This window comes from Brachycentrus maculatus, unplaced genomic scaffold (genome assembly GCF_059751285.1).
Source record: "Brachycentrus maculatus isolate JH-2025_06_01 unplaced genomic scaffold, ASM5975128v1 h1tg000458l, whole genome shotgun sequence".
NCBI classification, from domain to species: Eukaryota; Metazoa; Arthropoda; class Insecta; order Trichoptera; family Brachycentridae; genus Brachycentrus; species Brachycentrus maculatus.
The window spans coordinates 442364-460240 of record NW_028281205.1 but is presented as its reverse complement, the minus strand read 5'-3'; the positions used below and the strand labels follow the sequence as shown (position 1 = coordinate 460240).

Sequence of the window (17877 nt, the reverse complement as noted above, 5' to 3'; positions counted from 1 at the left end):
AAAAAAATAATTCTTTCAGACTCTTTTCATTCTTCATACATTCAGGCATCTCATCATACATTTTCAAACCCTTATAAACAATTTTGTGACTCGGTTTTTTTAAACAATGGCAGTCTTATATAATCTTTATTTCTAGTAATATGTTCATGAAAATTTTTGTTTAACACTATTTTATCCTTAAAATATTTGGGTAATTTATCGTTTAAAAATTTATATATAAAGATCAGCATATGTATTTAATTTTAGTCTCGTTTTTATAGATAACCAGTTGAGTTCTTCTCTCATTTTTTTCTATATTATTATATCTATATTTTATTTATTGTTTCGGCATTAACTTTGTGGTAAGACATATTACAATGATTAATGAAAACACTTGTTTTTTACCACTTGAGTTTTATTATAGACTACATGTTTCAGAAGTTAAACTCCATCATTCAGGTCTGTATAACAACTGATAGTTATTATACAGACCTGAATGATGGAAGTTTAACTTCTGAAACATGTAGTCTATAATAAAACTCAAGTGGTAAAAAACAAGTGTTTTCTTTAATCATTATTATATCTATTTTTCTTGAGCACCATTCTCATCGCTTTTTTTTGTGTAATTTCCAATTTATTTAAATTTCCTATAATTTAAATGCACACAAGTGTTTTTATGTCCACTCCATTTTTCTTTATGCTGCTGAAACATGGACAATAAAAGCAGCAGAAAGGAGAAAAATTTATGCCTTCGAAATGTGGTGTTGGAGGCGCATGCTCCGAATTCCATGGACAGCTAGACGCACCAATGAGTCCATTCGCCAGGAACTACGCTTGGATGGCTTGACTCTGGCCAATATCTGTACCCGACGGATTCTCCAGTTCTTTGGATACGTTGCGCGTGGCAACGAGGATAGCCTGGAACGACTAGTTGTGATCGGTAGCCTGGAGGGAAAGAGAGGGAGAGGAAGATCCCCCACACGATGGACCAATCAAATTAAGGCAGCAGCAGGCACCTCAGTGGTTGGAGCGCTACGTGCACCGCAGTCAAGGGTAACTGGAGAAGAGTCATTGCTTCTGCAAGGGTCACAACCCTCAGCAATGAGGAATAAGACGGAGAAGAAGAAGTTTTTCTTTTACAATAAATAAACACAATTGATGCAAGGGTAACGCTGTTAATACTTACACTTTGTCCCGTTTTCTCCCGGCTTCCAGTGTCTTGATGGGCTCTTTGCTCAAATACCTCCTCACTCCGAGTGTCAGACTATCGAAGTAGGATTCCCACTAGAAAAAAACAAAAAAATAATGGAAAATAAACCCCACAAGAACACTGCCAAGAATTTGAAAATTGTGGATTGTCTTGTCAATTATGGGTAGAATAGTGAATGTTAAACGTGCATAAAGTGATCACGTAAACCAACCTATGACGGGTCATAAGTGAGTGTAAATATAGACATGTTCTTCTTCATTTGGCGCCGTGGCGTAGTTGGGTAGACGTTCAACTGCGAAACTGGCGTCGCAGGTTCAATTCCCGCCAATTGCAAAATGAATTCAAGAAAGATTTATTTTCAATTGGTCTGGGTGTTTGTGATGTATTTTTCAAATACAACTTCCCTATCCTTACTATCCTACCTGCAGACAAGCATCTAAAATACACGCATTGCGGGTTATTCCTTTAAAAAAAATCTATATTAGACATAATAAAAAATATATATATCTGTGTTATTGCCATGTTTAACTTGTCCATGAGTGAATTTCTGCAGACAAAACTGTATATAGGGAGTGAATTTTTTTCATTATACAGTGGAACCTCGCATAACAGGTAATTCGCATAACGTGCAAAAAAAATCTCCCTTAACGAGTGACATTTCGCATAACAAATTGCAGAGAAAGACAAGTTTCCTTTTCATGACATTCATTTGTAGATTTCTGCGCCAGTTAAAACAATTTTTTTAAAATGTTTTTTGCAGAAATTTTATGGCACATTTTAAAAACTTCATAAAATAAAACAACTTTGCTTTTAACCACTTTTTTATTGGTACATTTTTTCTCCAACTGGTTTCGACAAGAACCTTGTCATTATCAGGGTTTAACGTGATGATGATGATGATGATGACAAGGTTCTTGTCAAAACCGATTGGAAAAAAAAGTATCAATAAAAAAGTGGTTATAAAGAAAAACAAAGTTGCATAACGAATGTTTCGCTTAGTTAGTAAATTTCGTCGTAACTTAATTGTTAACAGGCAGTCAGTACATATATATATATATATATATATATATATATAAATATATATATATATATATATATGTACTGACTGCCTGTTAACGTGTTAAGTTACGACGAAATGCTCCGGTCAGTCTTCACCTTTACTAGCTAAGCAAAACACTCGTTATGCAACTTTGTTTTTCTTTATAACCAATTTTTTATTGGTACTTTTTTTTCCAATCGGTTTTGACAAGAACCTTGTCATCATCATCAATATCATGTTAAACCCTGATGATGGCAGGGTTTTTCAGGGTCGAAACTGGTTGGAGAAAAAAAAAAAAAAAAAAAAAAAAAAATATATATATATATATATATATATATATATATACTCGTATATTACAAACATTTTTATTAGTTACTTTACTTTATTAGTTACTTTTCAAACTTTAAATTTGCATGTTTAGCCTCGAAATGCCATGTTGGCTTTGTTTTAAATTCCACGAAAATAGTTTACAGTCCATCTGTCTTAAAAACTTGTCAGTTCTTCTGTTACTCTTCTCTTCTTTAGTCCAACGTCCTTACTACTTGATGCCATTTTGGGTCTTGAAATTATCAAGTTAGTGAAATACTCCCATATATGGGATACGATACGAACTAAGCACAATGGGGGATGTTCCTTTTGTCGTTTTGTGTACACTAAAGGAAAAAATGTGTGATTTGCTCCGCGGGCCGCAAGTAGACGCCCGGCGGGCCGCAGGTTGGCCGCCTTTGTTCTAGAGGTTCCACTGTTTTTAATTTTCAAAACTTTATACATATATAGAACTAACCTGAAGAGTGGAGATGTCAATCTGGTATTTGATCTGGTCAGTCTCATTGAGGGATCGGCTGAGTTCCATGGTCTTGGTATTGTAGAACTTCCACTCCGTGAAGATGAAGCGACGCAGCCTGTCCAGGGAGCCGTTCACATTGGTGTGCAGGCGTACCAGTCTGGAAATAGAAAAATATAAAATTTCGATGGTAATTGCATTTCTTAACACCTTCCTTATCATTCATCATTTGCTTTATGTAATACCACTTTTATAAACAGTTTTTCTAGACTACCGATTTCGGAATAATCATTCCATCGTCAGATCATTAAATTAAAATTATTACAGTTTGACATTTGTACAAAAATTTAATTATTAAAGAGAGAAAGAAGACAAAATTCGTGTTCTTTCTCTCTTTCAAAATTTTATTTCTGTACAAATGTATAACCGTAATAATTTTATTTTAATGACCTGACGATGGAATGATTATTCCGAAACCGGTAGTTAAAAAAAGTGTTTATAAAAGTGGTATTACACAAAGTGAAGGATGAATGATAAGGAGAGTGTTATGGTGGAGACTGACCGGAGCATTTCGTCGTAACGTAACATTTTACTTTAACAAGCATGTTAATTTACGAAGTTGCGACATTGCTGACTGACCGCAATCAGTGCTCGTTTAGAACACAACTGCTCGCTTGTGGCCTCGTGCTCAGTGTTGCCAGATGCCAAACCAAAAAATCTGAGTATAGAAATCTATTTTAAATTCGTATAGAATCAATAACCCAAATTAGATTAAAAGTGCTAAACTACAAATATTTAATCTTAACAGAAAACAAAAAATCAAAAAGATGAAAATGAAGAAAGTTTAAAAATCTGTACTACACTCAGACCTCGCTTTGCGTCGTTTCACTTTGTGTTTTTTTCAAAGTTGCGTGATTACTGAATTAAGACTCATTTTCGCTATGTTTGATGTTTATATGATTTCCAATGGAAAAAAGCAATTCACTTTGTGTTGTTTCAATTTGCGTCGCGATATTTTGGAACATATTAACGACGCAAAGTGAGGTCTAAGTGTATATGAGTTATATGTTAAAAAGAACAAGGTACTTAGATCTACCATACATGGTTTTGCTGCACTGAGATATTAGATTCCAACTGCATTCAGTCTACTTTCATAATTCATTTCCCAACTCCATGCTTCACTTCCATACATTAGGGTTGGAACCACGACTCGGTTGCATACATCTTAATATTGGAGTTCGGGATGAAGAGTTCAGGCTACTCACATGGGCCGTCCTCCGGAAATCCTCGTGACGGTATCCAGAATGTAAGCCGGAATGAAGTGGACGAATATGGCAGACAGCTTGAACATCCGGATGGATCCCACGAACTTCAGGCAAGGATACCTGGAACAAGGGATAATGACGGGAACGTGAGATTGCTGGAAACGGTGTGTGGAATATTGTGGATGAGTGTCATCATTGAAGGACATTGCAGACTGAGAAAACCGGACTGCCAGACGGTTAACCTTTTAACCGCGTTCACTTTGTTCCTGAGAGACGCCCGTGCGCGGCGGTATTTTGCCGTTTTTTAAATGATTACTTTTATCATGTATTTAATTCAGAAACGATTTATTTTCCAAAACAAAAACGTTCAATGGGATTCATTGTGCCTTTTTGGTACTCTATAATACACTCGTGTCACATTATTCTTGAAATATATCGTAATATAAATAAATCAAAGCACGCATCGTGTGTCACTCTTACCCACTGGCGATGCGTAGCGTCGAGAGTGAGACAGATATAGGGCATGATTATGGCGCGGACTAATTACCGACCGCAAGAAAAATCAGGGATCTTTTCTTTTATTTATCCTTGTGATGTTACAAATTATTAGTCAGATATTTCAACAGATGTCATAAGGCCGAGGATTGACGTATTATTTTATCCAAAGTTCCACACCATGAAAAAATCACTCCAAGTTGAACTGAGGTTCGAAACTTGGAGTAAAGTAAAAACACAAACGGTTATGTCAGCCGTGTACGGGGAATGTTTTGTGAAAACACATACGGTTATGCGAGCCACGTGGATCCGGTTAAATTTCGGGTAGTGGACAATTGCCCTATGGATGTTATATCAATGTTATTGGTGTCTCAACTTGTATATAAGAATATTCATTCGAACCCTTATCCGCACCCCAATGGTGCATAGGGAACTGCATCATATTAAACGCAGTGTTATCTTGATCGTTAACACACGAAGGGAGGGTGATCAGCCCTCCATCAACCTAATAATATTAATATATGATTAAAATTTTTAAATGTGATAATAAAATACATTATAATGTCTAATTTGGTTTCTAAAATTATTATTTTGATTTGTTGAACGTCCAATTCGATAGAACGTCCAATTTAGTTTGTACGGTGTTGATTTTGTAGTAAGAAGGTGGTATGGTGATATTTTTTTAAAGCTGTCCCACCGCATGCCCAGAACTGATACAGAAGCATCTAGGCTTCCTGACAGATCTGCTCTTGCTAGGCAATTTATTTATTTTGAACTAAGTTGCTAAATTTATTGAAAATGTGAAACAATATAAAATTGTATCCCGATTTTACTGTGAATTTACATTTAAAAGCGTTCAATATACCTGTCACTGCCAATCTAAATAAATACAAGATTGTAAGTCCATCACCAAATTTTCTAGAAGTACCCCGGTGTAGGCAGTGAAAGGGATTAGCGTTTAGTTCAATTAGTCAGCTAGATCCGATTCCGACTCGACGCTGGCCGGTACACAGACGCCCACAACCCCGACCAGCACAGCAGACAGACACGGTATAGTGATATTGAGTATATTTACCACACGGCGCTGCGTAGGGGATACTTGTGCAGGTATTCGTTCACTTTGGATTCCACGCTCCCCCAGATGAAAGGCCGGATCGTAGAGGAAGTGCAGTGGTAGATTGGAAGGACACTCCTGCAAGGACAAATAAACATCTAACTGACTAGAATAGAAGGCCTCTTTGCAAACACGTATTCATCATATCAGTATTCATCATAAACACGTATTCAACATAATATTCATCATATCAGTATTCATCATAAACACACATTCAACATGATATTCATCATATCAGTATTCATCATAAACACGTATCCAACATAATATTCATCATATCAGTATTCATCATAAACACGTATTCAACATAATATTCATCATATCAGTATTCATCATAAACAAGTATCCAACATAATATTCATCATATCAGTATTCATCATAAACACGTATTCAACATAATATTCATCATATCAGTATTCATCATAAACACACATTCAACATAATATTCATCATATCAGTATTCATCATAAACACATATTCAACATAATATTCATCATATCAGTATTCATCATAAACACGTATTCAACATAATATTCATCATATCAGTATTCATCATAAACACGTATCCAACATAATATTCATCATATCAGTATTCATCCAAACACGTATCCAACATAATATTCATCATATCAGTATTCATCATAAACACGTATCCAACATAATATTCATCATATCAGTATTCATCATAAACACGTATCCAACATAATATTCATCATATCAGTATTCATCATAAACACGTATCCAACATAATATTCATCATATCAGTATTCATCATAAACACGTATCCAACATAATATTCATCATATCAGTATTCATCATAAACACGTATTCAACATAATATTCATTCATCGTAAACATGTATTCAACATTTTGAATGTGTCCAAATACTTGTTCACAAAAATCTGGATTATCTCCATTTACAGGAGTTATTTTCATATTATTTTTTGACATCTCATCAAAGATGAAAAAGAAATTGACGAGACGTCAAAAAAATTATATGAAAATAACTCCTGTAATTGGAGACAATCCAGATTTTGTGAACAAGTATTTATACACACTCAGAATGTTGTAAATAAATTATCTGGTCAAATTATAAGCTTAAATAATAAAAATGAAAATCATATTTTCTGGCGTTTCTCATGTGTGTGATTATAATCCAGGATTCCGACCTCACATACTAATAAAAGAGTTTCGGCTCAATAAAAAGCTTCTTTTCATCTCACCAATAGATGCCTCTACTGAAGATCTAGTGATTCAAGAACAATGTTTCAAAATTGGTTCATATAGATAGAACTTCTAAGAATTTTAATAGTGTGGTTGTCAATAATGGGTAGAATTGGTGAAATGCAATTCCCATCTAAAAAAAAAACAAACTATCATCCTTCTTTCCTATGCTTCAATTCCTTACATCACAAACAAACATCTCACTCCTGTCTGCATCTGATGTTCCGGGAAGCCTTACTTGGTCACAGCTGTCTTGGTTTGTACCATACGTGGTTTGCCGCACTGAGAGATCGCATTTACTACTGCATTCAGTCCACTATCATCCTTCTTTTCCTACGCTTCAATTCCTTACATCACACACAAACATCTCACTCCTGTCTGCATCTGATGTTCCGGAAAGCCTTACTTGGTCACATCTGTCTTGGTTTGTACCATACGTGGTTTGCTGCACTGAGAGATCGCATTCTGACTGCATTCAGTCCACTATCATCCTTCTTTTTCTACGCTTCAATTCCTTACATCACAAACAAACATCTCACTGCTGTCTGCATCCGGTGTTCCGGGAAGCCTTACTTGGTCTCAGCAGTCTTGTAGCCGGCCACGATGAGTTCGTTGACCACCACATCAACGGGGATATAGTCGCTGATGAGGTCACGGGCTACGGGGAGCCGACGCACCACCCCTTTGCTCGCTCCCATCAGAAACCCTTGCGGTCCGTTCTTGGAGATGGTCCAGCCTGGGACGGGTTCCTTCCATGCCCCGGTAACTAGAAAGTCAATCATCATCAATATTGCAAACATTGAAAGCTTAATGAACTGCGTCTCTTTGTTCTTCTTGAATACATTTATGACTTCCATAATTTTAATTTCTAAGCATTGATATTATATTATCAAATAAATCATTAAAAAATACACAATTTTGTATGGCACATGCAATATTACATAATTTTCAATATTCCTAAAGATGTCCACACCCTTATCCGCACCCAATGGTGCATAGGGCACTGCATGAAATCGACGCAGTGTTATCTTGATCGTTACTTACATGAAGGCAAGGTGATCACTCTTGCGCTTCAGGAACCAGTCCAGGGTAATATTAAATAAATATTACTGTGAAATCACTAATATTTATTTTCACCCCCTTGGGAATCAAACCCGGGACCTCCAGGACGGTAGCTAAACACGCTGACCTTTACGCCACGGAGGCAGACCAAGTTGGAATATCATTTATTTATTAATTGGCAGAATTCCATTTTAAATTGTTGGGTAATATATCCAAAATTAAACGAGGTTATTGGATTGAATTCTACTTTTATTTACATATATCGCTCACTCCTTTCAACAACATCATATTTCAAAAATGGACAATTTTCAGTTGTGCATGTTTTCGGAATGCCCAGAAAATGTGCTATATTTCAGCAAAAGTGGCATATTATTAACTTAATATTTACCCGCTACAGGCTAGAAAGTGTAGATTTTGCATTTTGAAGAAAAGGTATTGTTTATTGTTTTTTTTAAATATACTAAATATTTTTGAAATGGAGAAAAAACATTCAGGTTTTACCTAAAAAGATCTGATGCACAGTAATAAGTTCTATAAGTGGCTTGATATTTATTTTTAATACATTTTACTATATTTTTGAACTTTGAAACGATCTCCTGAAAAATCAAGTTTTTTGATAAATGACGTTGTTGAAAGGAGTGAGCGATATATGATAATAAAAAATTACTACTGCTGACAATTTGTCGGCAGTTATTTAGGTAAAACCTGAATGTATTTTCTCCATTTGAAAAATATTTAGTATATTTAAAAAATAATTAAACAATACATTTTCTTCAAAATGCAAAAACAACACTTTCTGCCCTGTAGCGGGTACATATTAAGTTAAAAATATGCCGCTTTTACTGGGATATAGTACATTTTCTGGGCATTCCGAAAACATGCACAACTAAAAATTGACAATTTTTGATATATGACGTTATTGAAAGGAGTGAGCGATATTTGTACATAAATAAAAGTAGAATTCAATCCAATAACCTTAGGAATACCATTTGCCCGAGCAGCACTTGGACTCATCGATGCAACACAAGCTCCTTGCCTGAGTCACGCAAGGTATAAACTAGCAATCGGTTAAAAGGTAATATACCTTGTGGCCTAATATGGACCGAATGGTGTACAGACAAAGGGTTAACACATTGTGGATGGGACTTACTCATGCTGGGCCGCACAATAGTGCAGGGGAAGAGGGAGCCGCACTTGGCCACTTCATGCTCAGCCAAGTGTTTCGTGAACGTGTACGTATTGGGATGGTCCTTCAACAGCCTGGAAATACGCAAACACTACATTACACTCAATCTGGTCACCCTGTAGGGACAGAAAATTCCAAATCCCCCTAATTTAGCATTTATTTTCACCGGGAATCTTTAGGGTATTTTTATCAAATAAAACATATATGTTGAAGGAATAAAACACTTTGTTTTTTGATCCATTCTCATTTTTATTCAAACCAACTAGTTTTGGCAACAACCTGTTGCCCTCTTCAGGGTTTGTTTTGACTGATCAGTTTGTTTTTTGTGTTCGACCAATAGCCACATATGGGATTGAGGCAAGAAGAATATAAGAAGTCTGGGCAATTACGGGGCTGATGACCGTCATAGGCTGGTTTAAGTGATCACTTTACATACGTATAACATTCACCAATTCTACCCATTATTGACAACCACACCACTCAAATTCTTGGAAGTTCTATATATATGTACCAATTACGAAACATTGTTCTTGAATCATTAAAGCTTCACTAGAGACATCTCTTGGTGAGATGAAAAGAAGCTTTTTTATTAGTATGTGAGGTCCGAATCCTGGATTATAATCACATACATGAGAATCGCCAGAAAATATAATTTTAATTTTTATTATTTTAAATTGTCAGCCCCGTAAATTCCCAGACTTCCATATTCTTCTTCATCTTTGATGAGATGTCAAAAAATAATAATCTCTTACGTTGGTTCCAGCGCTTCGAGGGCGGAGTCAGTGAGTGTGGTGGCCAGTCCAATGATTTTCTCCGCATCTTCAGGAGGCGGGTATAAAATCTCCTCACACGAGAGCCGGAAGGAGCTCACGTACGCGCTGGACACGTGGATCATGACCTACAAGCAACACATCTCTAACTAGAATCTTGTCTCATTAACCTTTCCCTCCCAGTGCTAAAATCAAACACGCGTCCCGGTGTTGGGTAGTCACTACACAATAAAAAATTAGTGATTTTAAATTGGAAAAATACGGACATTCTTAGCTAATCCCCTTAATTAATTTTAATCCCCTTAATGGTCCAATGGCCAGTCCCGGTGGAAAAACCCAATGGCCAGTCCCAGTGGAATAACCCAACGCCCTGTCCCGGTGGAATAACCCAATGGCCAGTCCCGGTGGAACAACTCAACAGCCTATCCCGGTAGAATATCTCCCATAACCTACCTTCAAGTCCTTCATCTCCCGGCACAGCTCCATGACGCGGCGCGTCCCAAGCAGGTTGACGTTGACCGTGGGCCGCAGGTTCTGCTGGAAGTCCAGCGTGGCCGCCGAGTGGAAGACCACGTGGACTTCCTTGGTCAGCGTGGCCCGGTCTGCGGGGCTCAGCCCGAGGCCCTCCTCGCCGATGTCGCCGGCCACCGGGATCAGCTTGGAGAAGGCGGCCGGGGAGCTGGTCTCCAGGAAGTGCTCGAAGATCTGAAGAGAGGGATTGCCACATATATATGTAGGAAAATCACCAAAATCCAAAGAAAACAAAAATGGAAATTTAACATCAGTTTTGAGAAGGACTTGATAAACTGAAGCGCCCTTGAGGTAGTATTTTACGAAAATGGCGCTATAAAAGTTATCCAAATTTATTATTATTATTATTATTATTATTAAGTGTCGTTTCTTTGTTTTACAGAGAAAAACAAATATTTTGAGTTGAATATTAAAAATAGTTTTTTTTTGTTGTATTTATTATTTTCATTTCATTCATTCAAACCCTTATCCGCACCCCAATAGTGCATAGGGCACTGCATCATATAAACGCAGTGTTATCTTGATCGTAAACACATGAAGGAAAGGTGATCAGCCCTCCGCTTCAGGTACCAGTATATTTAAGATTTGTACTGATATTCAATCCAGGGTTCAATATGGAATAAATATTAGAGTGAAAAAATCACTTATATTTATCTGACCCCCCTGGGAATCGAACCCGGGACCTCCAGAATGGTAGCTGAACGAGCTAACCATTACACCGTGGAGGCGAACAAATTTTTATTATTTTACAATGTTCAATCCAATCCAAAAAATCAAGTCAATTGGAGTCCAAGGATCCAAATTGAATGCACACTACGATGTATACCGAGTCTGAAGAGTCGGACCTATAACGAAGAAGCGTTCCTTACGAGGTTCTCGGTGATCTCGACCAGCCTGTCCGCCACAGGCTTGCCCTTCTTGGGCCTCATGAGCAGGTACACCTTGCCCACGCCGGGCACGGAGCGCAGCAGCTTCTCGATGAGGCAGACGCCCAGGAAGCCCGTGCCGCCCGTGATGAACACGTTCTTGCCATTGTAGAACTCCTCTACCGAAGAAGACATCTGCAACAAGCCGAGAGAGGTGATCCATGAAATAAAGTGTAACAGGCATCAATGGTGAGGTAGAGGAAAAGCCATAGGAGATATCGTTCACTCCTTTCAAGAACGTCATAAATCAAAAATCGACAATTTTCAGTTGTGAGTCATTTTTCATATTATTTTTTGACATCTCATCAGAGATGAAGAAGAATATGGAAGTCATATCGCTCATAGCAAACATATGTATATTCGTATATATATATATATATATATATATATATATATATATATATATATATATATATATATATATATATATATATATATATATATATATATATATATATATATATATATATATATATATATAAATACATGTATATTTGAGTACATATCGCTCACTCCTTTCAACAACGTCATTTATCAAAAATCGACAATTTTCAGTTGTGCATGTTTTCGGAATGCCCGGAAAATGTACTATATCCCAGCAAAAGCGGCATATTTTTAACTTAATATTTACCCGCTACAGGGCAGAAAGTGTTGTTTTTGCATTATGAAGAAAAGGTAATGTTTAATTATTTTTTTTAAATATAATAAATATTTTTCAAATAGAGAAAAAACCTTCAGGTTTTACCTAAAAACATCTGTTGCACAGTAAGAAGTTCAAAAAGTTGCTTGATATTTATTTTTATATACATTGTATTATATTTTTAATCTTTAAAAACGTTGTCGTGAAAAATCAAGTTTTTTGATTTTTGACGTTCTTGAAAGGAGTGAGCGATATGGGCACAGAGAACCGGATCATATTGTGAACCAGGCAATATTGTGGATCTTCCTCGAAAGACATCTAGATAAAGTACAAAGAATTCATGGATGCTGCAGAAAGATAACACGATTTGAAGGCATGGCCTAGGTGCAACAGGCATCAATACTAATATTAAATTAATTGTATTAATAAAACAGGCCAACCACTAACTCACCCGAATATACCCATACATACATGTGTTATAGGTAGAAACAGTAGCTGTAAATGTGAATGTGTAGAACGTGCTAATACGATCCGATATCTTGGTATTATCATTGATGATAAACTTAGATGGGAGGCTCATACTGAAATACTAACTACCAAACTCAAAAAATGTATATATTGCATCAAGACTCTAAGGAATATCCTAAGCTTAAAACAGCTAAAGAATGTATATTTTGCACTATGTCAAAGTTTAATAGGATATGGTGTCAGGGGCTGGGGTGGAGCGGCGAGCTCCATACTGGACCCGTTGGTGAAAGTGCAAAAAGCTATTGTTAGAGTTATGTTCAGGAAGCCTTTCCGTTGTGAGTCTGAACCCTTGTTTCGTAGGGCAAATATTTTGAATGTAAGACAGATTTTCATTAAGTCAACTTTAGAGGACTTGCACAAAAACAGAGAGCCATACGTCATTAACCACACTAAAAGCGCAAGATCAAAAACTGAAGGCAAAATAAATATTCCTTGTGTGAGATCTTCGTTTGCCCAAAGACATTCAAATTTTATAGGCCCTCGAATTTATAATACGCTCCCACAAGAAATATTATGTTCAGTTGGAAGTAAATTCAAAATGCACACAAAAGAATGGCTCCTAAAAATTGGAAGATCCCAGCTGGAGCAGCAAATAAAAGTTTGTGTGTGATTAATCTATGTGTCAGTGTTTTATAATTATATAATCCTATTTTCTAATCCTATTTTCTAATTTTATAATATTACTCCTTTAGATTTTACTTTTCTTTCAGTTCAACTCTCTATTTGCTTTCTTTTTATAATTATTATTTCATATTATTTTTTGACATCTCATCAAAGATGAAGAAGAATATGGAAGTCTGGGCATTTACGGGGCTTACGACCGTCATAGGCTGGTTTGATTGATCACTTTACACACGTGTAACATTCACCAATTCTACCCATTATTTGGTGAATGTTACACGTGTGTAAAGTGATCACTCAAACCAGCCTATGACGGTCGTAAGCCCCGTAAATGCCCAGACTTCCATATTCTTCTTCATCTTTGATGAGATGTCAAAAAATAATATGAAAATAACTCCTGTAATTGGAGATAATCCAGATTTTGTGAACAAGTATTTGGACACACTCAAAATGTTGTAAATTATTATTTCATATTATTTCAGTCTTACCACTTTTATATTATCATTAAAATACATATCTTTATATTATAAAAAGAATAAGCATACCCTGCCTACCTCAGAACAGGTATCTCCAAATACCTAGTGAGGATAGACAGTGTTCAATAAAAAAAAAAAATAATAAATATATGTTTATATATATATATATATATATATATATATGTATAAATATATATAAATATGTATAACTAAAGTAGAAAGAAAAGCAATTGGAGATGGTAAACCAAGAGAAATGATATATGAAATAAAGTGTAACAGTCATCAATGGTGAGGTAGAAGAAAGGCAATTGGATATGGTATGGGCACATAGGCCGCAGAGAACCTGATCATATTGTGAACCAGGCAATCGCCATGGATCCTCGAAACACATCTAGAGGAAGATCGAAGAATTCGTGGATGCTGCAGAGAGATAACATGATTCGAAGGCATGGCCTAGGTGACGTTGTCCAGGACAGAAGGACCTACAGCCTGAGGACGAGGAGAGCTGACCCCAGCAATCTACAAAGATGATAAGTTGGGATGGAGCCAGGAAGAAGAAGATTTTGATATACCTACTTGATCATGTCAAGTTTCACTCGGTTTTTCTCTGCTACTATTTCCAACCACACTAATTGTTTTCTATTCCTCTATTCTAATTCTAATAGATTTCTATTCCTATTCTGAATCTCATGAATAATTGTGAACCAGGCAATCGCCATGGATCTTCCTCTAAATACATCTAGTGGTGCTGTTTGCATGCTGTTGTAGTGGTTGTCCTGACGAAGAGACGGGTACGTCTCCAAACCGGTAGACTAAAATCTCGATGAGTTGTAACGATGGAATGATGTTGTCACGAAATGTTATGAATATTATGTGATATTAATGCCGAACATTCGTCTGAGAGATCGCACTTAAAAAATGATTTTATTTTCTAATATTATTTTTTTGACATCTCAACAAAGATGAAGAAGAATATGGAATAAAATAAAAACGATATTTTCTGGCGATTCTCGTGTATGTGATTATAATTCAGGATTCGGAACTCACATACAAATGAGAGAGTTTCTTCTCAATAAAAAGCTTCTTTTCATCTCACCAATAGATGTCTCTGGTGAAATTCTAGTGATTAAAGCACAATGTTTCGAAATTGGATCATATATATAGAATTTCCGAGAATTTGAGTAGTATGGTTGTAAATAATGGGTAGAATCGGTGAATATTACACGTGTGTAAAGTGATCACTTCAACTAGCCTATGACGGTCGTAAGCCCCGTCAATGCCCAGACTTCCAAGTTATTCTTCATCTTTGTTGAGATGTAAAAAAAAAATATGAAAAATAACTCCCATAATTGAAGATAATCAAGATTTGTGAACAAGTATTTGTACACACTCAAAATTGTCGATTTTATTTTGTTTGTTTCATACATATTCCTAACCTAACCCTTATCCGCACCCCAATGGTGCATAGGGCACTTCATCATAAATATGCAGTGTTATCTTGATCGTTAACACATGAAGGAAAGGTGATCAGCCCTCCGCTTCAGGTACCAGTCCAGGGTAATGATTGAATAAATATAGGAGTGAAAAAATCACTAATATTTATTTGACCCCCCCTGGGAATCGAACCCGGGACCTCCAGAACGGTAGCCGAGCGTGCTGACCATTACGCTACAAAGCGACCGCGCCCAAGTATTTGAAATACTCGACAGTGCCGAGTTTTCCTCGGACTCCCTCGGCGCGGGTGAAATGCGTACGTAGCATTGGGTGCTTGCGAAAAATGGGCTAAGTACAGGGTCCATTTCGATGCCTCGTTTGCAAACTAAGGCCAAATGAAAAACGTCAGACGAGGCGAATTGTGCAAAGTTCAAAGTTCAAAGTATACATTCGAGATGTGACTCGTTGAAGGCAGTTCAAGGTACACACTACACAGCCAAAGGTAAACAGAGAGAATGAAAATACGGTGGAACATTTCTGATATTTCGTAAGGACAGTCGATGGCCCGCAAATTAATTTTCTTCAAACCCAGGTAACATTTGATGTTTGTTCGCCTCCGTAGTGTAATGGTCAGCACGCTCGGCTGCCGTTCTGGAGGTCCCGGGTTCGATTCCCAGGGAAGGGTTAAATAAATATTAGTGATTTTTTAATTCTAATATTTATTCATTATTATCCTGGACTGGTAACTGAAGCGGAGGGCTGATCACCTTTCCTTCATGTGTTAACGATCAAGATAACACTGCGTTTATATGATGCATTGCCCTATGCACCATTGGGGTGCGGATAAGGGTTTGATTGAACATTAGATGTTATTGATTTTTTTTGCTGAAAACGCAGTTTTCGTATTAAAGACACAAATTTTTCTTCGAAATAAACACATCGCAGTCATACAGGAGAAAGTGACCAAGTGCATTTTTTACAAAAAAGTGATTATTGACTATTTGATATCTTACTAGCTTAATATTGCCATGAAAAAATCCCAAAGCGATTTTAAACTTGGACGTATAATATATAAACTTGTTAAAAATGACTAACTGAATTGATGTTTATTTTCTTGCTCAGCAAAAGTGACTTAAATGGCCCTCCTGAACATTTTACGTTTTGTTAGTTGGTCACTTTCTCCTGTATGACTACGATATGGTTTTGAAAGGAGAATTGTTAAAAAATAGTATAAAATATTTTTTCAATATAAACTCTAAAACATATACACGTGTAGCTTCTCGCGCAGCAGGTAGCTTACTGTATTATATATATTTGAGAATACATCCTTTATAAAGAGAATAAAAATACAGTAGAATATTTCCGATATTTCTCAGTAAAAAGAGTATGAAAATACAGTGGAACCTCTCTGATATTTCTCGCTAAGAGTATGAAAATACAGTAGAATATTTCCGATATTTCACAATAAAGAGTATGAAAATACAGTTTGACCTTTCCGATATTTCTCACTAAAGAGTTACAGTAGAAAATACAGTAGAATATTTCCAACATTTCTCAATAAAGAGTATGAAAATACAGTGGAACCTCTCTGACATTTCTTTATAGAGTATGAAAATACAGTAGGACCTCTCCGATATTTCTCAATAAAGAGTATGAAAATACAGTAGAATATTTCCAATATTTCTCAAAAAAGAGAATGAAAATACAGTGAAACCTCTCTGACATTTCTTTATAGAGTATGAAAATACAGTAGGACCTCTCCGATATTTCTCAATAAAGAGTATGAAAATACAGTAGAATATTTCCAATATTTCTCAAAAAAGAGTATGAAAATACAGTAGAATATTTCCAATATTTCTCAAAAAAGAGTATGAAAATACAGTGGAACCTCTCTGACATTTCTTTATAAAGGTATGAAAATACAGTGGAACCTCTCTAACATTTCTTTATAAAGGTATGAAAATACAGTGGAACCTCTCTAACATTTCTTAATAAAGAGTATGAAAATACAGTAGAACCTCTTACAACGAGAACGATTCGTTCCAGAATCTTACTCGTTATATGAAACACAATATTTCGAGTAAGTTCAAATCATTTTTGACAAATTCCATTACATATATTCTTCTTCACCATATTATGTTGAGATGTCAAAAATGTTATTTTTTTTTAATTAAAAACTCCAGAAACTCCAAAAAGTGGAGGTTATTCAAATTTGTGAACAAGTATCTGGACACACTCAAAATGTTCTAAACACGTATTGTTATTGAAAAACGCGTTTCGCCTAACGAACTTGCCCCCAGAACAAATCAAATACGTTACGCGAAGCATCAACCGTATATTTACCTTGTTATGTGCATATCCTCATTCAATCTATGAACGCAATACCAAACCAGTTTTTGGAGTGCCATACAAACACCATAACGTCATAACGACATTGCGTACTGGCAGTGTTACGCACAAAACCGCTATTTCTCGTCAATTCTGGTTTCTGAAGGGTTTCGTAACTGGCCCTAAATACTTGGCGCGCACGCAACACGCAAACCCATCTGGTTTTAGCAGTTTCTAGGCGTCTAGAAACTGCTGAAATGCGAAT

The 17877-nt window shown here is 36.2% G+C and overlaps 1 protein-coding gene across 1 annotated transcript in view; it reads right to left on the bottom strand.

Moving 5' to 3' along the window:
- Positions 1–17877, bottom strand: part of LOC148302385 (putative fatty acyl-CoA reductase CG8306) — a 29947-nt gene that overhangs the window by 2078 nt on the left and 9992 nt on the right. Inside the window, exons 2-10 of the mRNA XM_088271699.1 lie at positions 11529–11720; positions 10582–10833; positions 10111–10256; positions 9323–9432; positions 7684–7876; positions 5848–5964; positions 4278–4397; positions 3013–3172; positions 1166–1263 (exon numbers count right to left, since the gene is read on the bottom strand). Of these exons, the coding sequence (XP_088127825.1) occupies positions 1166–1263; positions 3013–3172; positions 4278–4397; positions 5848–5964; positions 7684–7876; positions 9323–9432; positions 10111–10256; positions 10582–10833; positions 11529–11720 (1388 nt within the window). The remainder of the gene's footprint in view (positions 1–1165; positions 1264–3012; positions 3173–4277; positions 4398–5847; positions 5965–7683; positions 7877–9322; positions 9433–10110; positions 10257–10581; positions 10834–11528; positions 11721–17877) is intronic.